The 27,037-nt window shown below is 44.5% G+C and overlaps 1 protein-coding gene across 6 annotated transcripts in view; it reads left to right on the top strand.

Annotated features, from left to right (window-relative positions):
• The window catches only part of dip2a (disco-interacting protein 2 homolog A), a 124,089-nt gene that overhangs the window by 64,691 nt on the left and 32,361 nt on the right, over positions 1-27,037 (top strand). For 3 of the 6 annotated variants that reach the window (XM_080786626.1, XM_080786628.1, XM_080786625.1), the window contains exons 2-7: positions 1,883-1,954; positions 7,649-7,768; positions 8,337-8,456; positions 14,329-14,637; positions 18,875-19,012; positions 24,129-24,248. In XM_080786626.1, coding sequence (XP_080642752.1) covers positions 1,883-1,954; positions 7,649-7,768; positions 8,337-8,456; positions 14,329-14,637; positions 18,875-19,012; positions 24,129-24,248 — 879 coding nt within the window. Of the gene's footprint in view, positions 1-1,882; positions 1,955-3,449; positions 3,654-7,648; positions 7,769-8,336; positions 8,457-14,328; positions 14,638-18,874; positions 19,013-20,677; positions 20,708-24,128; positions 24,249-27,037 lie in introns of those variants that run through there. The other 3 variants (XM_080786624.1, XM_080786623.1, XM_080786627.1) reach the window with 2 other exon arrangements.

Below are 27,037 nucleotides of genomic sequence, written 5' to 3'. Positions count from 1 at the left end.
ATCTATTTTCTCATGCATGTGTTCTCTGTGTGGGTGTGTGTGAGAGATATATACAGAGAGAGAGAGAGAGAGAGAGAGAGAGAGACTATAGCATGTCTTTGCTGTTGTCAGTCAGCCCACTTGGTGTGAATCAATATAGCTTTTGTCTACAGCTTCACACAATCAGCCATGGTCTGGCCCACAGCAGAGTCTCTCTCTCTCTCTCTCTCTCTCTCTCTCTCTCTCTCTCTCTCTCTCTCTCTAAATGGATGTGTTTCTATTTACATTTTGTATAATACACTATATTACGACTTACATGTGTAATATTTTGTGTTACAAGAAACACCATGATGGGCAACTGACTGACCTTCACTTAATGCGACCCACAGGTTAATATCGGAATACCGATATTTATTTCAGCTGTTACACTTCCAAACATCAACCGCTTATTTATTTTTTTATTTTTTTATTCTTATTTTTTTATGTCCAATGTACTTGTATTTAAGTTCATAAAGATAACATAATGCAGGATTCCAAATAAAAAGTAGCATAAATAGCTGATCTACAAGCTCAAGACGCGTTTTGAGCTTGTAGATTAGCTATTTTTGCTACTTTTTGTTTTGTTGAGGTTTCTGCCCGACAGTTTATATGTGACCCTCTGGGAGTGAGTGTGGGAATATAGTGGCCCTTTCCATCATCAAAGTTTCCCACCCATGGCCTGCTGTAGACAAGCAGACCTACACAGTAAAATCCTTCATGTCAAATGAGTCTGAGACTGAGAGTTTACAAATATAGCGTAACCACATGTAGGTCTAAACCGTTTAGCCCGTGCCAAAAGAGAGATTAGATGTTTGCCACGTTCTTAAAACCTATAAGAATTGTGGTCCAAAGATCAACACACTGTCTCTGCGATATTGTCGGGGAGGTGTATCGTTTACAACAGTCAGTTACTTATATTTGATACTGGTCTGTTTCTAGCGAAAATGTAACTAATTCGGCAGCAGTAACATTAGTATTTTCTCGCAGTCAATCTAGCGATATGGCGTCAGACTTTGGTGCTCTGTAATGCTATATCTCTTGCCCTCTCTCTATAAACAACTTCTGCGGAACAGATGCAGCGTCTGATGGCTTTGTGTCCTTTGGTTTGCGTGGTATCGTCAAGGCTGGCAAGGCAGCCTATATCTCTGGAACCATTCGTAGTGTCTGTAAACATTTGATTCCAATTGAAAGAGGCAGGCTTGAAATAACATGAGGTTAGCCAGCCTTTAACAGACAAACGTTTAATGATGTGTGTGTGTGTGTGTGTGTGTGTGTGTGTGTGTGTGTGTGTGTGTGTGTGTGTGTGTGTGTGTGTGTGTGTGCGTGTGCGTGTGTGTGTGTGTGTGTGTGTGGAGAGAGACAAGTGAGGCACATCCCGGTTGAGCTGATGTCGGCAGTTTTTTTTTTGGTTGTGGTATACTGGGGTGGGGGGCTGGGAGGGGGGGGGGTCCAAAATCCAGCAGACAAATGAGCTTTTAAATGCCCCTTCCTCAGCTGATGTTATCGTTGAAGTATTCACTTGCAATTCACCGCTGTGTGTGTGTGTGTGTGTGTGTACTGTACGTGTACGAGAGAGAGTGAGTTGTGGAGTACGGTGTGTGTGCTTCACCTCTTCTCTTTAGCACGCATTGCGTGCGTGCGCTTTTGATCCTGTGGTTGAGAGCTGATTGTCTGCTGACCCGGTCAGCCCTGCATGGTGCCCTGTAGTGCCAGTGCAACAGGCACGCACACACACACACACACACACACACACACACACACACACACACACACACCACGACACGTCCCATCAGCTAATGACTCATCTCTCTCCCCCCTCTCTCTCCTCTCCTCTCTGTTCCTCTCTGTGTCTGTCTCTGTACAGGGGACATCACTCAGAAGGGCTATGAGAAGAAAAGAGGCAAACTGTTGGCACCGTTCATCCCACAGATACAAGGTAAGAAAGACCCCAATGTTCAGCCTAGGCCTGCTATGAAAACTTAACTGTAGGCTATATTACCCGAGTAGTAGTGCCTGTATGTAGCTACAGTACAGATAGTACCTGTTTGCATAGCGGCTCGCATAATGTCTGTTTCCAATACTAACGAAAGCAGAGTGCATTGTCTCCTCCAGGCCATTTTTAGGCGTGCCGGATTTCAGACCATAGCAAGTCAGAATTGGCAGACGGAGTAGCCATTCAGAGTGTTGAACATGATTCTAGTCATAATATTCCCATGAAACTGTCATGAAATATCACTCAGGGCTCATCAGTGCAGCTCTAAAGCTACACTCCTCTCTGCACGATGACGAGCTACTTTTACCTCATCAGATACATCTGTGGGAGGCGTGTCCTTGACTCATCCTTAAAAGTTGGGTTTTAACTGCTGCCCAACGTGTTAGTTGTTGAGTATTACACTGTACGGTTGTTGAGTGTTTTACAGTATGTACAGTATGCCATAACCCTGTATGGGAATTCAATGCTGTCTGGAAGAAACCACCCAATTCAATTAAAATTAAAAATTTCAGAAAAATATGCATTTTCAGGAAATTAAGAAAACCTTAATATGTTGACAACAAAGCAATACTGCCTCATCAAAGTTGGTGTTGTGACTTTATATATTGTCAATTCCTTGCATGAGAGGGGGAGAGGTGGTGGAGTTAGCTGTTTTAACAACAACATCAAGGAATAATGAACACTACACTCCTAATGAAATGATTTCCCTCTGTGATGGTGGGGAGGGGGTGACGTAATGGAGACCGTAAAAGACAAGGTTGTGGACTGCTGAATGAATCATCATAGCTGGTGTGGAATAGATTACAATCTCAAGGTTACAAGGTGTGCGTTGCGTGCGTTCACCGCTCATTGTGTCCAATACAGTACAATCCAGAGTGTTAACATAACTGTGAGAGTATAACAATTACAGTTGTTCTCAAGTGTGTGTGTGTGTGTGTGTGTGTGTGTGTGTGTGTGTGTCTGTGTGTGTGCGTGTGTGTGTGTGTGTGTGTGTGTGTGTGCGCGCGCGTGTGTTTAAATCCTAAGCGGTTGCTACAGTAGTACTGTACATCTCTAGTGTGAAGTTTCCAGGCAGCCCTTGCGTCTCCCTGTCTGCTCGCATTATAATCTGTCTGCGTCCTGCAAGTACGCGTGGGCATGGCCTGTACGTATATTTATCCGTCCATTCGACATATTTTTAGCTCCGGCCATTCAAGTCAAGTAGGCCCAGTCGGTCCCCGTGGCTGAATTTAAAGAGTAGGTGGTTTGTGGTGGAGTCCTAGAGAGGAGTTTTCTGTCCCGTCTGCTTTGCTCCCTGCCCTCCTTCAGTCTCCTCCTGCGTCCTCAGACCATGGTCCGTGGCAGAATGTTTGGGTTTGGCCCTCGCTCAGAACACACCAAGCCTCAGTGGAAAACGGAGCCCAATGGTGGACCGCTCACTCCCGGCTTTCCACTGGAGTTAGCAGGCCTGTTATTTAGCTTGGGCGGATCATATCGTATACCCCCCTCTCTCTGTCTCTCTTTCTCTCTCTCTCTGGCTTTCCAACTCCCACTTCTGGCCCGCATGAGTATCTTCTCTATCTGTCAGCCATGGCTAGACCCATTCACTCCGGATCCAAAAAGACCTGAGGAGTGGAGGTAAATGGACGAGCTACAGAGTGGGGTAAGAGTGCCTTCTTCCGGATGTGACACATCACGTGCGGCTGCTAAAGTGTATGAGGATGTGGGATGGGTTTGGTTGGGGGGTATTTTGGGATATTTTGGTCGGGAGGAAAGTCGAGGATCTATTTTGTCACTCTGCTTTTGGTTTCGTCTCATCTCGTTCACAGTTTTGTTTAAACAAACTGCCAAACTCACAGTGGAGTGGTTTGTCCGTTCACTAACAACCCTATCCTGCATATGCTAGTGTTGAGGTTTCTTGGCCGCAGGGTTGAAATAGGACCACAGTGGACAGTGGTCTTAACAGCTCCATATGGAGTTTCATTACTAAGCGGTTTTACTGCCTTATATTTCACCATTGTCTGAAGGCTGTATTTGAGCCAAGTGTGATAAAGATGCATTGCTGTTCAAAGCCAGACTCATTTGGACTTGAGAGAAATTTGAATGTTATTTTCTTCTCTTTGTAATGTAGTTTCTTTCACACTGAACAATTCATAATTTTGGTTCAATAATATAGATTGCAGGGTCCGTTTCACCTCTCGGTAAATGTGCCCCTTAAAAAACATTCTTTTACTCAAATTGAACCCTCTTGGCTATTAAGAATTTTTTACTCAAATGGAATCCTCTTGGCTATATTCTTTTTATCATTTCAACTCAGCTTCTCTAAATAGTCAATTTATAAGACAATATAGCATAATATTCATATGACTTCATAATAGGACGTTGGGGTACCGTATTATGCAAGTCATTAGCCAAGCTCATTTGTTCTCAAGGTGACAGGCACTGTGTGTGCACGTGATGCCAGCCAGGCACACAGATAAGTGTTGCCATCGGCCAGGTGCTGAAAATTCCTCAGGAGTCCCAGAGAGCCAATGGCAGCCTCTGTTGTGGCAGAGCATGGCTCCGATTGGCCCGCTGCCGTGTGTCTGTGAAGTGTGTTCTCCCCGGCAACCAGACCCTGACTTGTCATAGACCTGTTTTCTCTGGGGAGATTTGGGAAGGCCATTGTGTGACTGGGCTGTTAGAATGACATAAGAGACCAGCACATATTTGATGTGGTGCAGCCGTGCAGGGTGTCCGAGCCTGGGGATGAGCGTGCATGCTGTGAATGTGCATTTGTGTGTCGCCTATACGATTATATTATAATATTATTATTTATCATTCATTTTTTTGGGCGTGCGTGCGTGCGTGCGTGACTATACTGTATGTTACAATGCCTTCTATGCACTTTGTAACTGGCCGCTCTCCTATTGTCTGACTGCACTGGCAGTGTTTATGTCCTTTGTAAAAGGTATTCCTGACTTCCTGTACTGCTGATTATGCAGACATAAATAAACAAGTGTTTGTGTGTGCGTGCGTGCGTGGCGTGCGTGTAAGAGCGTTTTATTTGGTTGAAGATACAGACTATAGGTCCATAACTCAGCATTGCTGCGTGCACTGCCTCTGTGTAAGAGTTGATGTAGGTCCATAACTCAGCATTGCTGCGTGCACTGCCTCTGTGTAAGAGTTGAGATACAGACTGTAGGTCCATAACTCAGCATTGCTGCGTGCACTGCCTCTGTGTAAGAGTTGAGATACAGACTGTAGGTCCATAACTCAGCATTGCTGCGTGCACTGCCTCTGTGTAAGAGTTGCTGACGGCACAGAGCTCCATGATCCTCACTAAGCTCTCTGTCTGGCTGGCTGGCAGGCAGGCAGTGGGGAAAGTACTCAGTTATTTTAATTAATTAAGTAAAAGTATTAACACTGCAATGTAGAACTACTCCGTTACAAGTGAAAGTCCGGAATTCAAGATGTACTCGAGTAAATGTATAAAAGTAGAATGTAATCACTATGCAGAATGTCCCATTTCACGTTATCAAATGTATACAAATCTTTAGAAAATAGCCGATCTACAAGCTCACAATGTGTCGCATCGCAGATCGGCTATTTTCAAATGGCCGAAATCTATATAGGGTTGAAGTGGTATGTTTTGTAATAATAATCAATATCTACAAAGTATAGTGACTAAAGTTTTCAAATAAATATAGTCGAATAAAAGTACAATATTTGCCTCCGAGATGTAGTGGAGTAGAAGTAAAAGTATTGGAAAGAAATTGTACTTAAGTGCTTAAGTAAATGTACTTTATAGTTACTTTCCACCACTGCTGGCAGGTTGGGTTTGGAACTGGACCTTGTTGGTGCGGCACGGGCAGTTTTCTGTCCCCAAGAGCTGGGAGACGCTTTGTAAGCCCAGCAAGGTCAACTGAGATGAGGTCAAAGCAGAGACTCGAAAAAGGAACCTCAAAAGTCTGTAAATGAATACGTCCTGCTTGGTTGTTATTAGCAAAACCGCAACAAGGGAGGAATTGGGAAACACAGAAATGTGATGACTATTATTTTCATTTATTATTATTATTATTATTTTATTACCCGTATTATTATTATTATTGGCTATGTTCATATGAAGGATATATCCTGTTGTGCATAAGCATTTAGCATATTACATTTCAGCTGTGATACTCCGTTTCATTCATCGTTTCCTTACATACTGTGTCAGAGTCAGACCTTTCATTTACTGAGGAAAGCAGGATGCAGCCCTGGTGGGATGCATGTTGTCGCTTCATACATTTACCTACAGCAATAAGCCTTTGAAACTCAAACCTAAACACAGGAAACCGCCGTGCAAAGCTGTGGGATATACAGCTGAGCTATAGCATATTGGTACAGTTGTGCCTGCTTCCTGTTCCATTCCATTGTGTCTCTGGCACGCACCCACGCACGCACGCACGCACGCACGCACTCTCCCTAGAGAGAAACCCACTTGGTAGCGTACAGTACATTGTTGTATGACTGCATCCTCAAATTTTCCTCAGTTCTACACAACCTTTGGTTGGAAAAGGTTGGAATGGATGAATACTGGATGAGCTGCGTCACGCAGTGGGGGTGGGGGATTCTGACGTTTTAGAGCATTCTTGTCAAAGATCCCTAATCATGTCCTCTGTGTAATTGACAAACACTTTGTGTCTGCTGAAAAGAGGCTGGATTCATTGACATCAAATGGCAACATCATACCCGCAAGCACACACGCGCACTAGGGTTGGGAATTATAGATTCATTCATGAATTGATCATTGATATGTTGTTTTTGTTGGTATCTGAGAATCTTAATTTCTCTCAATGTCTAACATAAAAATATTAATTTTGCTTGTATACAGAGAGAATACAAAACTAAGGCATATTATATTCCTTAATCAAATATTGATTTGACCATTTGAGATACAGGGCCAGGCAATTGCATCTTTGTATGAGGAATAAAATTAAATCAAGTCTTGTCTGTCTTGTCTTGTCACATGCAAAAGCAGAGACGTTTATGTACAGTTACTACAGTACCAAGGTTTTTAACTGGCCTACATGTGCATTCCTCTGCCGTGCGCTGACAGCATTACATTCACAGAAAACCGCCCAATGATAGAACCGCAGAACTTTTGATTAATTGTTAAGTTTAATTGATGAATTTCTTAATAGCGATTAATCGATTAACGATTAACTATTAACATCCCTAACACACGCACGCACGCACACACGAGATGAAGATGAGAGTCATGCCGTGATCGTATACTGTGCATGGTGGTGTAGATCTCTCTCTCCATGGTATACTGTGGTCTCTGTGTGCAGGTGTAGATCCCTCTCTCCATGGTAAACTGTGGTCTCTGTGTGCAGGTGTAGATCCTCTCTCCATGGTATACTGTGGTCTCTGTGTGCAGGTGTAGATCCTCTCCATGGTAAACTGTGGTCTCTGTGTGCAGGTGTAGATCCTCTCTCCATGGTATACTGTGGTCTCTGTGTGCAGGTGTAGATCCTCTCCATGGTATATTGTGGTCTCTGTGTGCAGGTGTAGATCCTCTCCATGGTATATTGTGGTCTCTGTGTGCAGGTGTAGATCCTCTCCATGGTATATTGTGGTCTCTGTGTGCAGGTGTAGATCCTCTCCATGGTATATTGTGGTCTCTGTGTGCAGGTGTAGATCCCTCTCTCCAGATCGACAACAGGATCCAAGCGTCCTCCCAGTCGGCCCTGCCAGGCTCCAAACACATCAAATCCCGGGCCGCTAACAACCGGGATGAGCGCTTCAGATCTGGTAATCCCCATGTTGATGATTTCTGTGTGTGTGTGTGTGTGTGTGTGTGTGTGTGTGTGTGTGTGTGTGTGTGTGTGTGTGTGTGTGTGTGTGTGTGTGTGTGTGTGTGTGTGTGTGTGTGTGTGTGTGTGTGTGCGTGTGCGTGTGCGTTTCCAGGGAGCATACTACTATAGGTCTGTAGAGGATGCTGTTTTCCTTCCCTCCCTCCTGCATCGCCTAGACACCAGTGCCACCTATGCACGTGTCCCGTTTATTACATTTAGTTCTGCTTGATGCAGGTGCATGATGGGAAGCCGAGTTTTTTGTGTAACACCAATGTATATTTTATGTTTTTTAATGAAAAGAAAATGCGTTTTTCTAGTTACTTACCGGTAGTCAACAACTGTGCTTGACTCCAAAGGCACCGCTCACTTCACATTATGGTGTGATTTTCATTGGTTTGTTTTGTATATTTTATTACGGCATACAGTATGTTTATGATTATGCGCACACACGCACACAAAGACAAATTCCCCTCAGTGTTTCCATTGAAACGGTAATCAATTATTGAATCTTGACTCTCCCTCAGATTTGCACACGGAAGCTGTCCAAGCAGCGCTCGCCAAGTACAAAGAGAGGAAGATGCCCATGCCGTCCAAGAGGCGCTCCGTGCTAGTTCAGTCCTCCGTAGAGGCATGCACGCCCCCAGGTGAGCAGCGCTCCGCAATTACCCAAATGCACCTGAGCCAGAGGGTGCTCCGGGTACACATACACACACGCAAACAAACGCTGTGCAGTGTGCACAAATAAATACACACAGAAACAGAGACACACAAACACATGGATTAAAGTTCTCAGTCGCCATGACTGATTTCAGTCATTTGGAATTCATGCTAGAAGCAAGCCTGTCTTCTATGGGAGCATGTTGGGCAACGATAATCTACACGCTCTCACTGCGCTCGTAGAATGTCTATATTCGGTTATTATATTAATATTGGAGCATTTGAAGTGGTCAACCTCACAATACGTTCAGAAGCGTTTTCCATAAAATCTTAATAGTCTCTCTAATATAATTCATATAAAAGCAAAGGTTAGCCTGTGATTTCTTCACCTGGTTGGCAGTACAGTACAGTACAGTACAGTACAGTATGTACTGTACAACAGCATGAGCATTATTACTAAAACATCATCATACTTCATCTTGTGTTCATTGTTTAGGAAACGGCGCTAGTGTAAGGTTTCACAAATCATCACATTATAGGACTTGGTCAGACAAACATTTTCAGTCGTGAGATAAGATTTTGTTTTGATTCATGCAAACACTGCTTTCACACACAGTGGACTGGGGTTGTTTAGGTGCACTGCTTACACACACAGTGGACTGGGGTTGTTTAGGTGCACTGCTTACACACACAGTGGACTGGGGTTGTTTAGGTGCACTGCTTACACACACAGTGGACTGGGGTTGTTTAGGTGCACTGCTTTCACACACAGTGGACTGGGGTTGTTTAGGTGCACTACTTACACACACAGTGGACTGGGGTTGTTTAGGTGCACTGCTTACACACACAGTGGACTGGGGTTGTTTAGGTGCACTGCTTACACACACAGTGGACTGGGGTTGTTTAGGTGCACTGCTTACACACACAGTGGACTGGGGTTGTTTAGGTGCACTGCTTACACACACAGTGGACTGGGGTTGTTTAGGTGCACTGCTTACACACACAGTGGACTGGGGTTGTTTAGGTGCACTGCTTACACACACAGTGGACTGGGGTTGTTTAGGTGCACTGCTTACACACACAGTGGACTGGGGTTGTTTAGGTGCGTTCCAGCAGTGGTGGAAAATGTACTCACATTTGTTACTTAAGTCAAAGTATAAATACTTGCAATATAGAAATACTTTGTTACAAGTAAATGTCTGGATTCCAAAATGTACTTGAGTAAAAGTACAAAGGTATTGGTATCAAAATGTACTAAAAGTACTCATTATGCAGAATGTCTCATAAAAATATTTTGAAAATAGCTACAAGCTCTCAATGCATCGCATCACGACGCATTGAGAGCTTGTAGATCACCACTGTGTTCCAGTGAGCAGGGATGCGTAGGCCACTGACGCTCTATTGTGTGCAGCCGTCTAATCTATCTGAGATGACATTTGCAAAGCATCAGTTTTACTGGAAAGCAAATGCTCTGCATGATGATGAATGTGTCCTTTCTTCACTGGCCGTACAGAGAGTAAGTTCTCACCACTCGTTTCCCAGGCCACCTTCCCACATGGGTTGTATAACAAGTGCATAATCACATTTTTAACATAGTCTCAAAATGTCAACCTGCTGTCTGCCTTTCTTAACTGTTGGTGTGGCGGGGGGCGGGGGCCTCCTCTTCATCTGATACTGTGCTATTTTTTTACCGCATTGTTCAGATGTTTCTTCTGTTGCATCGTAATATTTCATTTTCGCCGCCAGTCAAACAAGATATCGGTTTGCTGATAGAAATCTCCTGAGCGTTGCAGCAGGCTTGCGGTTTGCCATGTTAAGTGTCGATGTCGAGTGGTGTCAGTGGCATTACGCCCATAAAGACACAGGCCACAGTGGTGGAGCATTTAACTGGATTAAGAGCTCAGAGGTTGAGGGTTCGCACCAGAAGAAAAGGCGCCCTCCCTTCATGCTGGTTTTGAGTCTTTGTGCATGTGCTGCTAATTCTATTGTGGTGCAAAGTGACAAGATGCACGAATATGGCCAACAGACCCAGGGAAACGCATGCATACTTAGGAAGGACATAGCAAACACATACACACACAGTGTGACTGTGGGGCGCTCCGTTAATCCGTCTAGGCTACTGGCAGCTGCAAGTGCTTAATTGCATATGTGAATAAAGACAACAAACATGGGAGCAATGCATGCATGCTGTATACAGTTATATGACACAATACACTTTCCTTTTCCCTGTAGCCATGCGCAGGTTCTTAACCTATTGATGCCTGAGGCCGAATCTGGGAATGCCTTCTAGGGCTTGACCTAAGGTTTCTGAAAACCTTCAAATTCTGATTTATCCTTTTTTTTTTAAATAGTTATGTTGCTACATGTATAGCAATAGCTGATGAGACACAGAGAGCGCGCCGGCATCAAAGGTAGAACAACGTTTAGGTTGCACCAGGCGTCAATAAATTCCTCATATTTTTTCAAATTGCCGGACCCACATGTGTTCCTGGCTGAAATGATATTGGGTGTAGGCTCTAGACAGATGTGATACAGACCTGTTTAGCCCGTTTTATGTATTCAGGACAAATTGGTATGCTGGAGTGGATTCTGTTTTCATACCTTGACATTTTCCAGTACCCACCAGCCGCCAAGCTACTTTAGGATTTTGTTCACAAAAACATTGAATAGATAAGAAAAACGTCATCTGATTTGTTCTTGTCAGCCAACAGGACTGAACAGATTCCACAATCCAATGAAAAATGAAACAGCTGAGCTGATGAAGTCTTTATCTGCGCTGCGGGAGCGTTTATTCATATGCTTGTCTTTGTGTGCTTGCAGCCTTGGGTGCATAATAAGTGCTGAGATCTCTGCAGGACCACTACATTCTCCGCTGCTGGGCATGCTCTCTTTGTAACCCTCTCGACGCCCAAATGCCTTTCTCTCCGACTTTCTCCCGATCTCTCGCCTTTTCTGCCTCTTTTCCCTCTCTCCTTCTTTATCTCTTTCATTCCATCTTTCTGATTCTTACCTTGTCTGTCTGTCTTTTTGTCTATCACACATTCTCTCTCTCTCTCTCTCTCTCTCTCTCTCTCTCTCTCTCTCTCTCTCTCTCTCTCTTTCGTGTTCCTCCCTTGGCAACTGAGTCAAGGTTACAGAGGATGATACAGTGCGAGGAGAGAGAGAGAGAGAGAGGGGAATAACATGCCTGATAACCCCCGCCCCCTGAGTTCTACTTTACTACATCTGTAGTGACATAACATTTGGGCTGTGGCAGAATCCTGGTTTTGTCATATTAATATTTTTTATGTTTCTTTTTCATAAATGAATGCCCTATATCTATTTTATGCATCGTTGTATGACAGTACCTAGAGCTACTGTAGAGTAGATACGCTGCTTTCTCTACTTTGTTGCGACTGATAGGTTGCAGATTACTATGAAAACCTGCAAAACCAGTCAGTCAGTCAGTCCGTCCGTTCGTCTGTCCGTCCGTCCGTCAGTCATGCCTCATGGCACTCCATATATGGCCGTCTCCATATCTGAAGATCACGACACTGACCTCATCAAACCCTGGATAGCCATACATGGAGAAGACTGGATCATCACCTAGATCTGCATATATGGAGCCGGCCAGCAACTACATACATCTGACCTCAAACCTCAAAGCCGTAGATCTCCATATATGGAGCTGACCTGTTCTGACATTCCTGCCAGGCAGGCAGCAATATGGCTAATTGGCCATAATCCCATGGTGGCTAATTTCTTGCATATCATACTCTTTTTGGGTGGGGTTTCCCACTCCCGAGTATGACGTAAGAGGAAAATGTCAGCTATGTCAAAAGCTATATGCAAAGCAAGTCAGCTCCTTGTTATTCTTGTTCATAACTATGTGCAGTATAGGAGTGCTAATTAGGTTAAACCTGAGTTATACATGCATGCATAGGCGCCGGTCAGAGGGGGGTCATTTGGGTCTGAATGTCCCCGCACTATTGGGGGATTGCCTGGTCTATTTATTTATCCCAACCGGCGCATGCTGGTCTAGCACTGTTTCCATTTCTTGTGTATTGGCTGCAGTTGCTCTTAATCTCAACTCGATCAAGGTCTCAGACGGGCTAATACACAACAATGTGAGTCATGACGCCACGCCCCACCTTTAAGAACCGAACCAGGTCGGTTGCTGTGTTTTATACAGTGACCTTTGAAAGCGGTTTTGGTTTGAACATTCAATGGTTGAAACCACAACATAAATAAGTTATCTACCTGGGTATGTTTACACCAGTGGCATATTCAGGGCACACGTGCGCACGCACACACACACGCATACAATTGATCTCTCTCTCTCTCCCCCGTTCCTCCACACTGTCCTTTGTTCTCACTCTCTGATGTTCTCTCTGTCTGTCTGTCTGTCTGTCTCTCTCTCTCTCTCTCTCTCTCTCTCTCTCTCTCTCTCTCTCTATGGACTTCTGATGAACTTCTACATTATATGAGGCCTATTCTTGTATGCTCAGAGAGACCCTGTAATTATTAGATGTGTGAGTGAGTTCACTACTTTCCAGTGGGCAAGCATTTACTTCACGTTTTATTGAAGTACAGGGCTCTTAGCCTCTTCTTGAGTCGCGTTCCCTCGTTATATTGTGGAGGGGAAAGGCTAATGTTTATAACTTGTTTGTTTCACCATCCTGTTTCACCACACTTTGTTTGAAATAGACACTCATGCTTTCTAGGTGGGGAGTGTTGGCTGGGAGGAGGAGGACCCTATAAGTCCTCTCTGGGGGGGGGGGGGTAATACCTGTCAGTGGGGAGGTGTTGGCTGATGAATGAATATCAACATCCTAATACAGGGGTGTCAAATTATGACAGGCAATTCCTGCTGTCAAAAAACACTTTGTTTGAAATAGACACTCATGCTTTCCAAGGTGTGATTTGGGGTCCTAAGGATGAATACAAAATTAATATCAACATCTTAATGTCATAGATCAGTGATTCCCAACCTTTTTAGCTCGAGACCCAAAAAAGAAATTAGACGTTTGCCCTGGACCCAAAATAGTGAAAATGGCATACAAGCTAACAGTGTGCCACTTGGAACAAAGACATTTAAGTGACCCATAAAATTGTGCCTGCGACCCACAAATGCACCCAGTATCCTCCAGTACTCCTGGAGGAAGGACAACGTTTAGATAGCAGATTGTGGTTGATTTTGATTGATCTTTTACCGGTCTTTCACATTCACATCATCCACGTTTAGGGCGGCTATTCTTTGCATAGGCCGAGTGTTCTCAGTTGCCTCAGAGGACAGCCTTCTAAATCATCACTGTCTGGGGTTTTAGTCCAAACCATAATAACTTCAGTGTGCCACACACCACAATGAGCTATGTTGGATTTTCCTTCAATATTAGACAGAGGAAATATGTTTGGGCTATTTTTGTGATCTCCCTTCCCCCATATATTTCTCGCTTGACATAGTTTTTAAAAGAGTGGGGGGAGACAAACATTTGCCACGTAATGCTGTAATTCGCCTCGGTTCATCCTGTTTGTGCTGCGCCAGGTCGTGCCGCGCACGTTCACGGCGCTCGCGCCAATATCGTCTTTGCACGCACCTTAAGGCTAATACTCCACCCAACCACAACCAACAGCCACCATCCTCATATGAATCATCTGTTTCACCGACCTATATGTGTGCTGCCCATTATGTACAGTATAAGTAAAGTAAAGTGACATATCATCAACATACGGTCTGAATCCCGCAGTAACTTTGCATTTCATCATTTTTGCCTTTTCCTTTTTTGTTTGTTCCCCCGAAAATGCAACCCCGTTCATTTCTATTTCCTCTGCCATTGCCCTGACGCTGCCCTGTTGTCTTCAAACCCTGTCGCACCACAGACACCTCCTCGGCGTCCGAAGACGAGGGCTCGCTCCGCCGGCAGGGACGCATCCTGACCACCTCCACCCCCTCCTACCAGGGGGGCCACAGCCACCCCACCGTAGAGCACTGGTTTAACCGCGTCATCCAGGGCACCTCGTCCACCTCATCCTCTGCGTCATCCACCTCATCCCACCCGGGAGGGAGATCTGTCACCGCCGCCACCACCGCCACCGCCACCACCACCACCTCCTCCGCCCACGCTGCTGCTCTCAACGCCAATGCGGCCGCCAACGCACTGGCGGACTTCATGGCACACACCCAGCTAGGTCAGTGTCACGAATGTGCACACAAAACACCGCAGATTATACAATAGTAGGGCCAAATTAGCCATTGGACCCGGTTGGGGACGGGGCAGAGGGGTCCTTCGGGGACTGGACCATGCAGTACTTGGTTTGAGGCCCTGACAAGGGCCCTGACAAGGGCCCTGACAAGGGCCCTTCATTGGCCGTTGATTGTGTAAAATTTCGGTCAATAAGATATAATAAAAAGGCGCACGTGTGCATGGGGGCCCCTAAAACAATGTTCGGCCCAGGGGCCCTAGTGGGGGTTGATCCGTCCCTGTAGTAGAGGGGTTTTGAGGAAGCAATCTGATTGGTTGAAGTAGCCAAACTAGCCATCTGGCCGTGCTTCAAACGAGCATGATGGAACACCTAATCAAAACATAGTACAAATCAGCACCGTTCTCCCAAAGCGGAGCCGACTGGGTTTCTTGGAATACTTTTGGTCTAGTGGCTACATCTGTCATTAAAAAATGTGGATTCTTTTAGCGAATATCTTAGTTATAATGAAATTGAGTTGACGTGTTTTTTTAGGGTAACTGTTGTATAATCACAAATTCGCAATATTACACTCGAGGGACGTGCGTTAGCGTTACCATCATTAATGCACGCCTGCATTGCTGCAGGAACGAGCCGATAGGCCAATTCCGTAAGCTGCGCAGAAGTGAAGTAAAGCACACCCTCTCGTGTAATATTGCTTAAGCCACTCACACCAGATCATGCTCAAATGGCCCCTCTGTATGTCTTGTAGCAGCGTTAGTATTTGGCCTGTGGAATTCACCTGCAGCGGATTATTATTATTAATTATTATTATTTTATGACACCTTCCCATAATGCAGCCGTTTCACCCTGCTAATGGGTGGCTCTCACAGCCCTCCCCTGCCTCCGGCTTGTGACACTGTGGTATCCGGGGGATAATAACTTAGCTGCAGATGGCGTGTTGCGGGGAAGGTGTGAAACAGCGTCTTAAAATACAGTACAGTGGGATTTGTTGCACGCCACGGGGCAGTTAGAAGATAAAATACAGTACAGTGGGATTTGGGCAGTTAGAAGATAAAATACAGTACAGTGGGATTTGGGCAGTTAGAAGATAAAATACAGTACAGTGGGATTTGGGCAGTTAGAAGATAAAATACAGTACAGTGGGATTTGGGCAGTTAGAAGATAAAATACAGTACAGTGGGGTTTGGGCAGTTAGAAGATAAAATACAGTACAGTGGGATTTGGGCATTTAGAAGATAAAATACAGTACAGTGGGATTTGGGCAGTTAGAAGATAAAATACAGTACAGTGGGATTTGGGCAGTTAGAAGATAAAATACAGTACAGTGGGATTTGGGCAGTTAGAAGGTAAAATACAGTACAGTGGGATTTGGGCAGTTAGAAGATAAAATACAGTACAGTGGGATTTGGGCAGTTAGAAGATAAAATACAGTACAGTGGGATTTGGGCAGTTAGAAGGTAAAATACAGTACAGTGGGATTTGGGCAGTTAGAAGATAAAATACAGTACAGTGGGATTTGGGCAGTTAGAAGATAAAATACAGTACAGTGGGATTTGGGCAGTTAGAAGATAAAATACAGTACAGTGGGATTTGGGCAGTTAGAAGATAAAATACAGTACAGTGGGATTTGGGCAGTTAGAAGATAAAATACAGTACAGTGGGATTTGGGCAGTTAGAAGATAAAATACAGTACAGTGGGATTTGGGCAGTTAGAAGATAAAATACAGTACAGTGGGATTTGGGCAGTTAGAAGATAAAATACAGTACAGTGGGATTTGGGCAGTTAGAAGATAAAATACAGTACAGTGGGATTTGGGCAGTTAGAAGATAAAATACAGTACAGTGGGGGGGTTAGAAGCTGCAGAGTGTTGGTGAGCCCAAGCAAGCGGTCCAGAACCAGCAGGATAGAGGAAAGATATGTTCTCGTGGGGGATTTCTTTTTAAATATTTCCCCCCCTTTTTTTATAATTCACATACACAATGTGATAACCGAAGCCTGGCTGACAGTGGCATACAGTTTTAGTCTCCACACAGTGTTCATTTCCTCCATCCAGGACTCAAAGTATTACCAAATTAGATAAAGTGCCCCTCGGGGCACAGGTCTCCACCAGGGCAGGTCAGGTTGTGGCCTCCTGGTGGCACTATAATAGGCCAATGTGAAAAGGGTGCCATTTCTTCTTAAGCCTTGGATGGCAATTGGATGATTTGAGGCATTTTGTTCCAAAAAATGTTTTACAAAAATCCACCTGTTGGTGGCGCTATAACAGGCCAATGTGAAAAGGGTGGGATATATTCCTCAGCCTAGTAGGAAAGTCTGTGAAAGATTTCAGGTAAATTGCACGCTTTTTGTTCAAAACGGGCCAATACTGCAAACTTTGAAAGCCAATGTTAGCCAATTGGATGGAATATAGCTGGAATATAGCTGGTAACAGATGGCCTGACGGACGAACGCACACACACACACGGACTCACACACACACACACACACACACACTCACACACAGACTCACACGAGCTTGTAGATCGTCTATTTTCACTACAAACTTGTGTTTGTTTGTTTTGAAATGTATACAATTATTTTAAATTAATTTATTAAAAGATATATATATTTTGTAATGTGGGAAGAGAAAATGGGAGTCACTGGAGTCATGACCCAGAAAAATGTGTCCGTGACCCACAAATGGGTCCCGACCCAGTTTGGGAAACAATGGTTTAATAGCACAAGCCAAACAGACTCTTTTTGTCATCCCTGCGATTACATCTAGTTCATTCCGCAGTCGTGGGCTGTTTTTCAGATGCCTTATAGCGCCATCCCTGACAGCTGTGCGTTTGCCAGATCTTCCGGGGCCTTTTCTGCAATCAAGATGTAGGCAGTGGCACTTACTCCAAGGCCCCCAAAAAGATGGGTTTTAATTTGGCATCTTTCTAATTAGCCTATAGTCTTTCTGGCTGCCGTTTCAGTTCCATTCACAAAAAGCATTCGGAGAAGGCTAGCTCTCGTCAAAGCCACGCGTGAGAGCGTCAAGCCTTGCCGGTTAATGAGATTCGTTCAATTTATCTCCCTCCGAAGGTGTCAGCTGGATAGCTAGACGCTGCCTTGAGTTGTGTGTGCCACTGTCAGGCCTATAGCCTATTAGGAGTTGGGACGGAGCTGTCTGATTTGTCTCCCAGCGTCTCCCAATGCGAGGTCACTGTCATAAAGAGATGGCAGCAACTGGTACTGAGTTCGGCTATAAATAAATCTCCTACAACAGTTATAACGAACTCTCCTATGTGTATCTAATATCTATCTGCACAGTAAAGTCCCCAGTGTCAGTTTAAAGGTAGTGTTCTTTGGTTAAAATAAGTGTTAACACTTCTGTTGCCCAGGATGTCCACACGTCTTATCAAGTGTGGGCATGTTGTGATGTCTTTTTATAGATAATAATAAATAATAATAGCCTAATAATAATAAACAGGATTTTTCTTTTTTTTTTGAAAACGGACCTTGCTCAGCCCCACCCGATCACTTAACATACCTTTAACTCAATCAAAATGGACCCTATTGCATGATACACAGGTATACAAGCAACGTAACATGTATACAAAAGACTATTACTTAGTATTACACAGGTTGTGTTCTGTATAAACATGCCAAATGTTGTATGTATTACGTAACAACTGTCCCAGGTGCCGGTCCTTCTCTGCTAAAAGATAGATGAAACATTACATTACTATTTTTATTTTTGTCCCTCACTAACCATTAAATGACTAGGATTAAAATCTGTGTTAACTTCATTGTGATGCCATGAGGCATCCTCTTAGCTGGCTAAGGCTCGAGCACGAGGGGAAAGAACAAAGGGAGGCTTTCATTGATGTCCTCAGACATGCCTATTAATGATATTACACAAGCATCTAGTTCTCTGTGGATGGATCGCTCACCGACGTTGGGGATACATTTCCCCTTTTGGTGGGTTCGAGCTGTGAAACCCTTGCTAAAGCACATCCTACCTCGGTTTAAGGGCCTCTACTAACACAAGTAGAGGTGGCCATTAACAGGGGCAAAACGGCTTGTACTGTAGCTTCTCAAAACGACTCGTTTCGTTTATTTCCTGACCCTGTCCGATCGGTTTTCTTTTCCAAACACATGAAGTGGATTGTCACTCAGTTGCCAAAGCCCTAAGTAGGCCCAACGTTTGACCTTTCCCCCTCCCCCCCCCCCCCCCCCCCACACCCACCACAGATAACCACTCGGCGCCCCCCGATGTGACGGGGTTGTCGGAGCGCCCCTCGTTGCATGCCGAGCGTCCACAGGTGGGCTCTGTTCGAGGCGTCCCGCGGGGCTACAACCACACCAGCAGCGCTATGGAGACCGCAGACGGTGAGTTTCCTCCATACGCACACACACACACACACACTCTCATACACATAGGCCTGTCACAATTATTACATAATCGCCTAATCGCTAAATTTTTTGGATAATCGCACATTGGTTTGCATAATCGTGATAATCATATCAAGGTTGAACATTTTTCATATTGTCACTTTCAAAAAGACTGGAAATAGCAGATCTACAAGCTCAAGCCGCGTTTAGAGCTTGTAGATCAGCTATTTCCACATCTGCCCCATCCCATGCACCTTTTTTTTATAAAGCCTAAATAGACAATTAAGCAACAATTAAATCTTTGATCGCAATTTTTTGTATGACAATTCATTGATAAGTAAAAGTAAAAATTCGTGTCAGCCCTACTCACACACACACACACACACACACACACACACACACACACACAGACAGAGTAAACCTCCCCTCTCCTTTTCCCTCCCGCTGTCTGTCCCTCTGTCTTCTTCATGTGTATCTCTATGTCTGTCTGTCAGCCTGGCACAGGCTGACGATTGATCTCCCCAACCCCAAGTTGCCATGGTAACTGAGAATCCCTCCACAACCCCCCCCCACACACACACACACACACACACACACACACACACACACACACACACACACAGTGCTGTACATACACCCCTGTTTCTTTCTTGTATCAGCCAGTGAATCCGTCAATGAAACAATATTAAAATTACTCTCTAACTGTCTCTGTGTTGGCGTATCTTTAAAGGTTTCCCTACATCAACTGAGTCGAGTCGAGTTGATTTATGTGAAATACAAACGCCATAAACTGGAACTGATATAAGGCATCCAGCTGGTTTCTCCTTGCCACGTTGCGATGCGACCAGGTGTATAAATGTAGCAGCCTGTTGGGACATTACTCGGTACCCTACATACCCCTGTCCAAACATAATGAGGATTTCACACAGGATGTTTTGCCATTTCTGAGCTGATGCACTGCGGAACAGCAATCCGATGATACTCTAATCTTTGCACCTTTAGTACATTGTTTATTCGCACATCGAGCCAAGCGCAAGACAAGTATGTCTATCCATAAACCACAAATAAACCTTTTGAGCTGTTGTGTTTGTGTTACCTATCCGTCTTGGTTCTAATATCAGTCCTCCTGGCATGCTGCTGCATAAAACTGGCAGCTGACGTGTCTATAAGGAGGCCATCTGGACATTGTACACAGCGTGAACACGGTCTGTTACATTAGCAGCCATTCATTCCCTGCCACTCCCAGCGGAATGTGCGTCATCTGTATTTTCCCTGCCTTGTGAATGCAAAGTAGGTAGTACAGCTAAAAGTTATTTTTCAGATGTCCGACCCAGAAAATATATTGCTGTGTGGTCTTTGAGAGGTATTAAATGTCCTTCCTTGGATGCTCTACTACACGCCAAGGAAAACCATGTTGCAAAGCTGGACTTTACTTGCCTTTGTCTTGTCTGTTTTTCTTTCTATTTCTAACGTGCGCGCGCACACACCGTCACGCACACCTGCATGCATGCACGCACGCACGCACGCACACACGCACACGCACACACACACACACACACACGCACACGCACACGCACACGCACACACACACACACACACACGGAGAGTCCTGCAACATGAGCAGGATTGTGTCATTGACAGTCTGCTATGTGTCTCCTCCAGGGTATGAACTAAGAAGTGAAGCAGCGGATGGTATTTATACCCATTCCTCTAGCTCTATGCCAGCTCTGCTATGTGTGCTCTGCTCCTTGTGTTGTTTTGCCATTAACTTCAAAGTCACCTCTACTGATAATTGTCCAAACTATATATGTGTTTCACAAACATTAGAGAATTCATAAGCAATTCAATAACCCTCCGAAAATAATTCCAATTCTAACTTGTGTGAATGTGCAACCATGTGTGTGATGCTTTTGATTTTAGCTTTGGGGTTTCACACAACAAGATGTCAAGCCTAATTCCTTCCTAAAGTGATCTTTGAGATTTGAGCTTGAAATGTTGGCTTTCTTTGTGTAGTCATACTGTAGCCATTCAGATGAATGTTATGTTTATTCTTGTGAATATTTATGCTTGATTTATACTTTGTTGCGCAACTGTGGCAAGTGCCAAAAAGTAGCACATCTACAAGCTCCCAATGCGTCACGGTGCATTGTGAGGACAGATACAAATAGAGAAAGTCTAAATGATAACATAGTGACACGTTGGTGACACAAGGTGTCAATCTTGTGTCACTGTCAGGCTGTCTGATATTCATAGACATTTATGATGGCATCCATCCAGTCTTTCTGGCATATTAAATATCGTCACACCACAGGTGGTAATATAGTCAGAAAGTTGTACCTAGCACCTAGGTGTGTATTAAAATATGTCTTCCTTGTGTATTTTTGGTTTCTTCCTGAAAGCTGGAAGCCTTTGAGTCAAAAGGCTTTTAAAAAATAAATCTTCCTAGCATAGTACCTGATGATCATGTTTTAGGGGGGGGGAAACTGTTCACTGCATTATACATGGGTTCAGGTTGCTGCTAAATGCAAATCTGATTATAGTCTATGCATAATTCAGTGATTCTTAAATTCATTTATCATACTATTATCATACGTATACGGATTAGTCATGAATATGTTAAGTATAGCCATTGTATAGGTGATGCCTGGCCTTCATCATTTAAAAAATTGTGCTTGGCTGTAATCTCATTAATATCATAGGCTTTTGGGGTGCGCTGGGGTCTGGGTCCACAGATGTGTCTGGGGCTTTCTAATTGGTCCGTCAGGTGCTCTGGTGACCCTGACGCCCACTCTGAGTGCTTCAGTCCTTGGATGAAGAAGCAGTTTGTCTGATCCCAGCCTATTATAAGCCTAGGCCAGGCCATTTGTATGCAGCTGTGGCCTCTGTCTCCTGTGGCTGTCTGGAATGTCTGAAATCTTACCCCCCCTCCACTCACTATGTACATTCTACATAGTAGAAATTAATGTTCATGGGATGCGCATAGTTTTTCTTTAGTCCGCAAATAGCCGAGTCCTATATGTGAGTGAAGAAAAAGTGTGAGTGGGCCTCTCCTCTCTCCTCTCACTTTTGGCCACTTTTCCACCGGGGTTGAACTGGTTCCGTTCTTTTTCCCTCGCCTAATTTTGAACTAAATTAATTGGTTCAGATACCTAAAAGTTGGTTCAGAACTGGAACCAAAAAATACTACTTGCCCTGAAGTAACCAAAGTGGGCGTGTCAGTGTCACTCTTCAGGTTGGAAGATGCAGATGTGATATACAGTAAACCGTGAAGTGAAGGAAGGATTCCAGTCTTTTTTCTTCTGAGACACTATTTTAAATAAAAATACAAATAAATTGTATATATCAACAAATCAACGCACAAACATTCAGATTTTTAATAACATATATGTTCATCTTTATCGTACAACAGTGTCTTGCAAGAATAGCCGATCTACAGGCTCACAATGCATCACATTGCAACGCATTTTCAGCTTGTTACTTTATTAAAATATATAACTTTTTATTTTTGATTAAATCGATTAGTTTGTTGCACTCTTATTCTGGTTTGCTCTCATCTGTGGCGCTGGTCCGACCACTCCCCTTCCACTTCCCCAATCCATCTTTCTATGCATATTATTTTGTATTTTAGCAAAGATTTCTCTGATGATGTTGTTGTCGTGCTCAGCTTTTGTGAAATTTGTCATCAGTGTTTGTGTATGTTTTGATTGACTAACATACTGTAATATATTATTACAATACAGTATTATTATTTTTTTAAACTTGTATAGACCTGATAAGGGTTCCATTTAGGCTACTTCAAAGTATATAAGAAAATGTTGCGACAAATGTTGCGACAACAATTATACAGGAGTGGATTAGAAGTGGGCACCTTTCCAGACATCTCATGATGTATAGAGGACTTCTTTGTTTCGCTCGGCAGCTGACCACTCTCCTCCTTTTATATATACTAGACCGGTGCCCGGCTGTAGAGCACCGAGTCGGTAACGAAGGAACCCGTTGTACCTGTTCCTATGGAGATTTCTGTAGCTGTCTTTCTGTGTCCCTTTATTCCTATATATGGAGTTCTGTGTCAGGCATGCCCAAATATGGAGTGTTGTGATGTCAGAACAGGCCAGCTCCATATATGGAGCATGGGCAGGGGGGCCCTGTCCAGAGCCCGGGCAGAGGCCTTTTGTGGCGGTTTTGGACAACCGTGGGTCCGACCGTCTCGACACCTGGCATGCACTCCCTGTAGGTGTAGGTGTGTCGAATTTCAATTCGGTGGGGCTAATGGTTCTCGAGTTGCGTGCATTACAGCTGTACACACGTACGTACAGACGCACAGAGACATGGCACATTTAGATAGAAGATCTTTTAAACCTTGACAAATAAGTTTCCATTGTGATACCGATAGTCCGATACATAGGAAGTTGGAACCTAAAGTGTACAACATTAGTTCCATTGACATCCATAAAGGGATGAGGATCCACTGCTCTCAGTGAGCGCGCACAACATATTAAAATAAATGGATGCCTTGTTGGCCGCTGCAGTTCGTTGGAGCCATGTGTATCGACGCAAGGGCGTAAGTGGGGAAGGAACGTTACGGCCAATCACAGCGCGTCTTTTCCGGGACTTATCAGACCCGAATGTACCCTCTGTGCAGAAGCTTCTGTAAAGCACTAGGTCTCACGTGGCCAGACTGTTGCCTCTCGCAATAGTTGTCTGGCTATGCGGGACTAGTGAAGCACCAACACGGAAGCTTGACCTCACTTGAGTACACAGAGCTGAAGGGGGCGTCTACCTTTTAATGTCTATGGTGCACAAGTAGACCGTAACCATTGGCCTCCAGGTGACCGGTAGAGGTCATGTGACTCCACTGTCTGTTACTGACAGCAGGTTGTCTTTTATGTGTCTGACCTTATTTCCTCCTCTTTCTTCTCTTATCCGTCCTTCCCATTCATCCATTCCCTCCTCCTCCTCCCCCTCCCCTCAATCAATTCCTCCATTAACCCATCATCTTTCCTTTCGTTCCTCCACTTCATCTGTTTTCATCCTTGACAAATCTGTCTCCCTCGTCATGGCCATCTTTTTTATCCCCATCTCTCTCTATCCTTCTCCCCTGGCTCTCTACCAGGTGTTCCAGTCAACAGTCGTGTCTCCTCAAAGATTCAGCAGTTGCTCAACACCCTGAAGAGACCAAAGCGCCGGCCGCTGCGAGAATTCTTCGTCGACGACTTTGAGGAGCTCCTGGACGGTAAGATTGCTTGGAAGTAATTAGACGCCCTGCTCTGTCAATGTGTGTCAAATCTATACTGCCCTACAAAGCCAACGTGCAGTAACTACGGTGGGAAAATGGCAGATAAAAAACTGTTCAGCCAAATAAGGCAAATAAGCGATATAACACTAATTGCGATCTGCGCCAAGTCACTCACCGAACTCTGATGTCTTCGCACATGAAATCCTTATTGTTTAGAACAACTAGACCTGTACGTGCCCGTTGGCCACCGGCCTACTTGAGAGCGATGCAACTTGGGAACCTAATAGCACTTGCATAGCACCCATTTTAACTATCTGTCTGTGTCCCACATGGAGATCTCTGTATTTGTCTGTCTGCCTGTGTGTGAAGAGTGCAAACTGACTGTGAAAAGTGGAGTGGTTAAGTGATCAATTTGCAGGTGTGGGGTTGTCATGGCAATCGATTGGCTGAGGCAGAGGTTGGAAATTGCACAGGTGAGGGGATTTAGGCTGATTAGGCCCACTGGCAGAGCCTGACCAGAGCCTTTTGTGGTGGTTCTGGAGAACCGTGGGTCCGACCGACTCTATACCGGGCACTGCACTCCCTGCGGGGGTGTGGAACGCGTGTGTCGAATGTGAAGTCAGTGGGGCAAACGGTTATCGAGTTGCGTGCATTACAACCGTACATACACACACACGCACGCAGACAGAGACGTGGCGCATTAATAGTAGGATTTAGCGCCATTTTGCGGCTTCCAACAGAGCTTTCAGTCTGAGTTGCTGTCGGGTCAGTGTTCATTTGGGTGTCGTCCCAAATAACGAATGAAACGGTTCTGTGTCCTTAAGTTGTCACACCGGTGTCACTGTCATCACAATCGCACGTACTACAGCATCACCACGCCTAAATTAGTGCAGATGCGACGTTAGATCGCTGGTTGTTTTTCCCCCTGTTTTGGTGGAGCTTTGACCACCAGGTGTGGCCAGGAAGCACTGGGAACAGCACACGCACGCACGCATGTATGCACACACTCTACTCCACTACATCTCGGAGGCAAATATTGTACTTTTACTCCACTACACTTATTTAAAAATTATTACAAAACATACAGTGACCACTTCAGCCCTATACATGTTTCGCCCATTAGAAAATAGCTGATCTACAAGCTCGCGGATCTGCTATTTTTTTACACCTGCTATTTTTGTATACATTTGAAAACTTGAAATGGGACATTCGGCATAATGAGTACTTTTGGTACTTTAAGTATTTGATGTCGATACTTTTGTACTTTTATTCAAGTACATTTTTAATTCCGGACTTTTACTTGTAACGGAGTAGTTCTACATTGCAGTATTGATACTTTTACGTAAATAAAACAATTTAGTACGTTTTCCACTATTACACACACACACACACACACACACACACACACACACATGCGTGCACACACACGCGCGCGCAGCACACACAGCCCCTGCCAACCATCACCGTCCTGCCCTACCTAACCATTTCCTCCATTCCAAATAGCCCACCGTGGGTTTTTGGGTGGTACTCGGACACAAGGCTGAGTAAACAAGTGAAAAACGCAGCAGGAATAGCAACGCGTCAGCAAGGTGACCGTAAAAGAAAATAACAAAAAAGAAAAGAAAAAGGCAACGCTCAGAGACTGGGATCCTATTTGGGGGGGGGGGGGGGTCTGCAGTACGCAGCCACAGTGGTGTGGGTGGTTTGGTGTGGGCTGCAAATTCATCCCGCAGTGCTGAGACTAGGATGGATGGTGAGTGATAGCATAGCGCAGACCGCTACAGTATGTGTGTGTCTCTCAGTCGAACATCCGTCGGTGTTCTAGGAGCCAGGAGAATTGTTTTATTTTGAGGATAATGAAAGGGCAGGCGAGGGTAAAAGACATAGGAGAGAGAGAGAGACAGCTATACACAGCAAAATCCGGTGTATTCCGAGTGTAAACATGGACTTGGACCCACACAAGAGGAGTCACCGGGCACAGCAGCAGATGTGAAAGAAGCCAGGATCAGGGCTTCATTCGGTGGCTGCCTCTGACACAGGAAGCTGATAATAATGAAACAGACCTCCTTCTTTTTAGTATAAGCTAAATATATAGTCTTATTTTATGGGATACATGTTTTTTGTGAATTCTATTTTTGTGATGTAATGTACCATATCCTTGCATTGGACCCCGGGAAGACTAGTGGGCGTTTAGCCGTCAGCTAATGGGGATCATTTTTGAGGGGCGCTAGCCCCTCCAATGCATGACCTTTGAAGATTACCTCATAATATGGCAGCCAAGTCTATGGGATTTGTAATGTTTGTTTAGAGCATTTATGATGTAAATCGTTTGCCAGTCGAGTCTATGGACTTTAATGTTTGTTTAGAATACTAAATGACAACCTAAGACGTCACGTGGCCGATATAAATACAGTGGGTGCCCCTCACTATACATATAAATTGTGGGTTCCCCTCACAATATTTAATAAACAATTACACCTCCTTCATCTCCCCGACCACACCCCCTTCCAAACCCACAACCCTCTGTCTTTGATGTGATCCTACTATGCTTTGTCTAATTCACTACTCTGTTCTCATTTACCCAGCTTCTCCTCTGTTCACATATAATCTGTAACCACATGAACCGTTGTTGCGTCCCTATTCTGCAAACTGTTCCGAAAAAATAGCAGATCTACAAGCTCACATACATGTCGTGCGACATGTTGTGAGCTTTGTAGATCTGCTACTTTTGGGGTGAGACATTTTGGTGTAGAGGGTGGGGGAAAGGAGTGGATAGGGTTAAGAGA

This window comes from Protomyctophum bolini (assembly GCF_963924005.1).
Source record: "Protomyctophum bolini genome assembly, chromosome: 16".
In the NCBI taxonomy this organism is placed as follows: domain Eukaryota; kingdom Metazoa; phylum Chordata; class Actinopteri; order Myctophiformes; family Myctophidae; genus Protomyctophum; species Protomyctophum bolini.
Note: the sequence above shows the minus strand (reverse complement) of the source record. Positions and strands in the feature narration are given on the sequence as shown.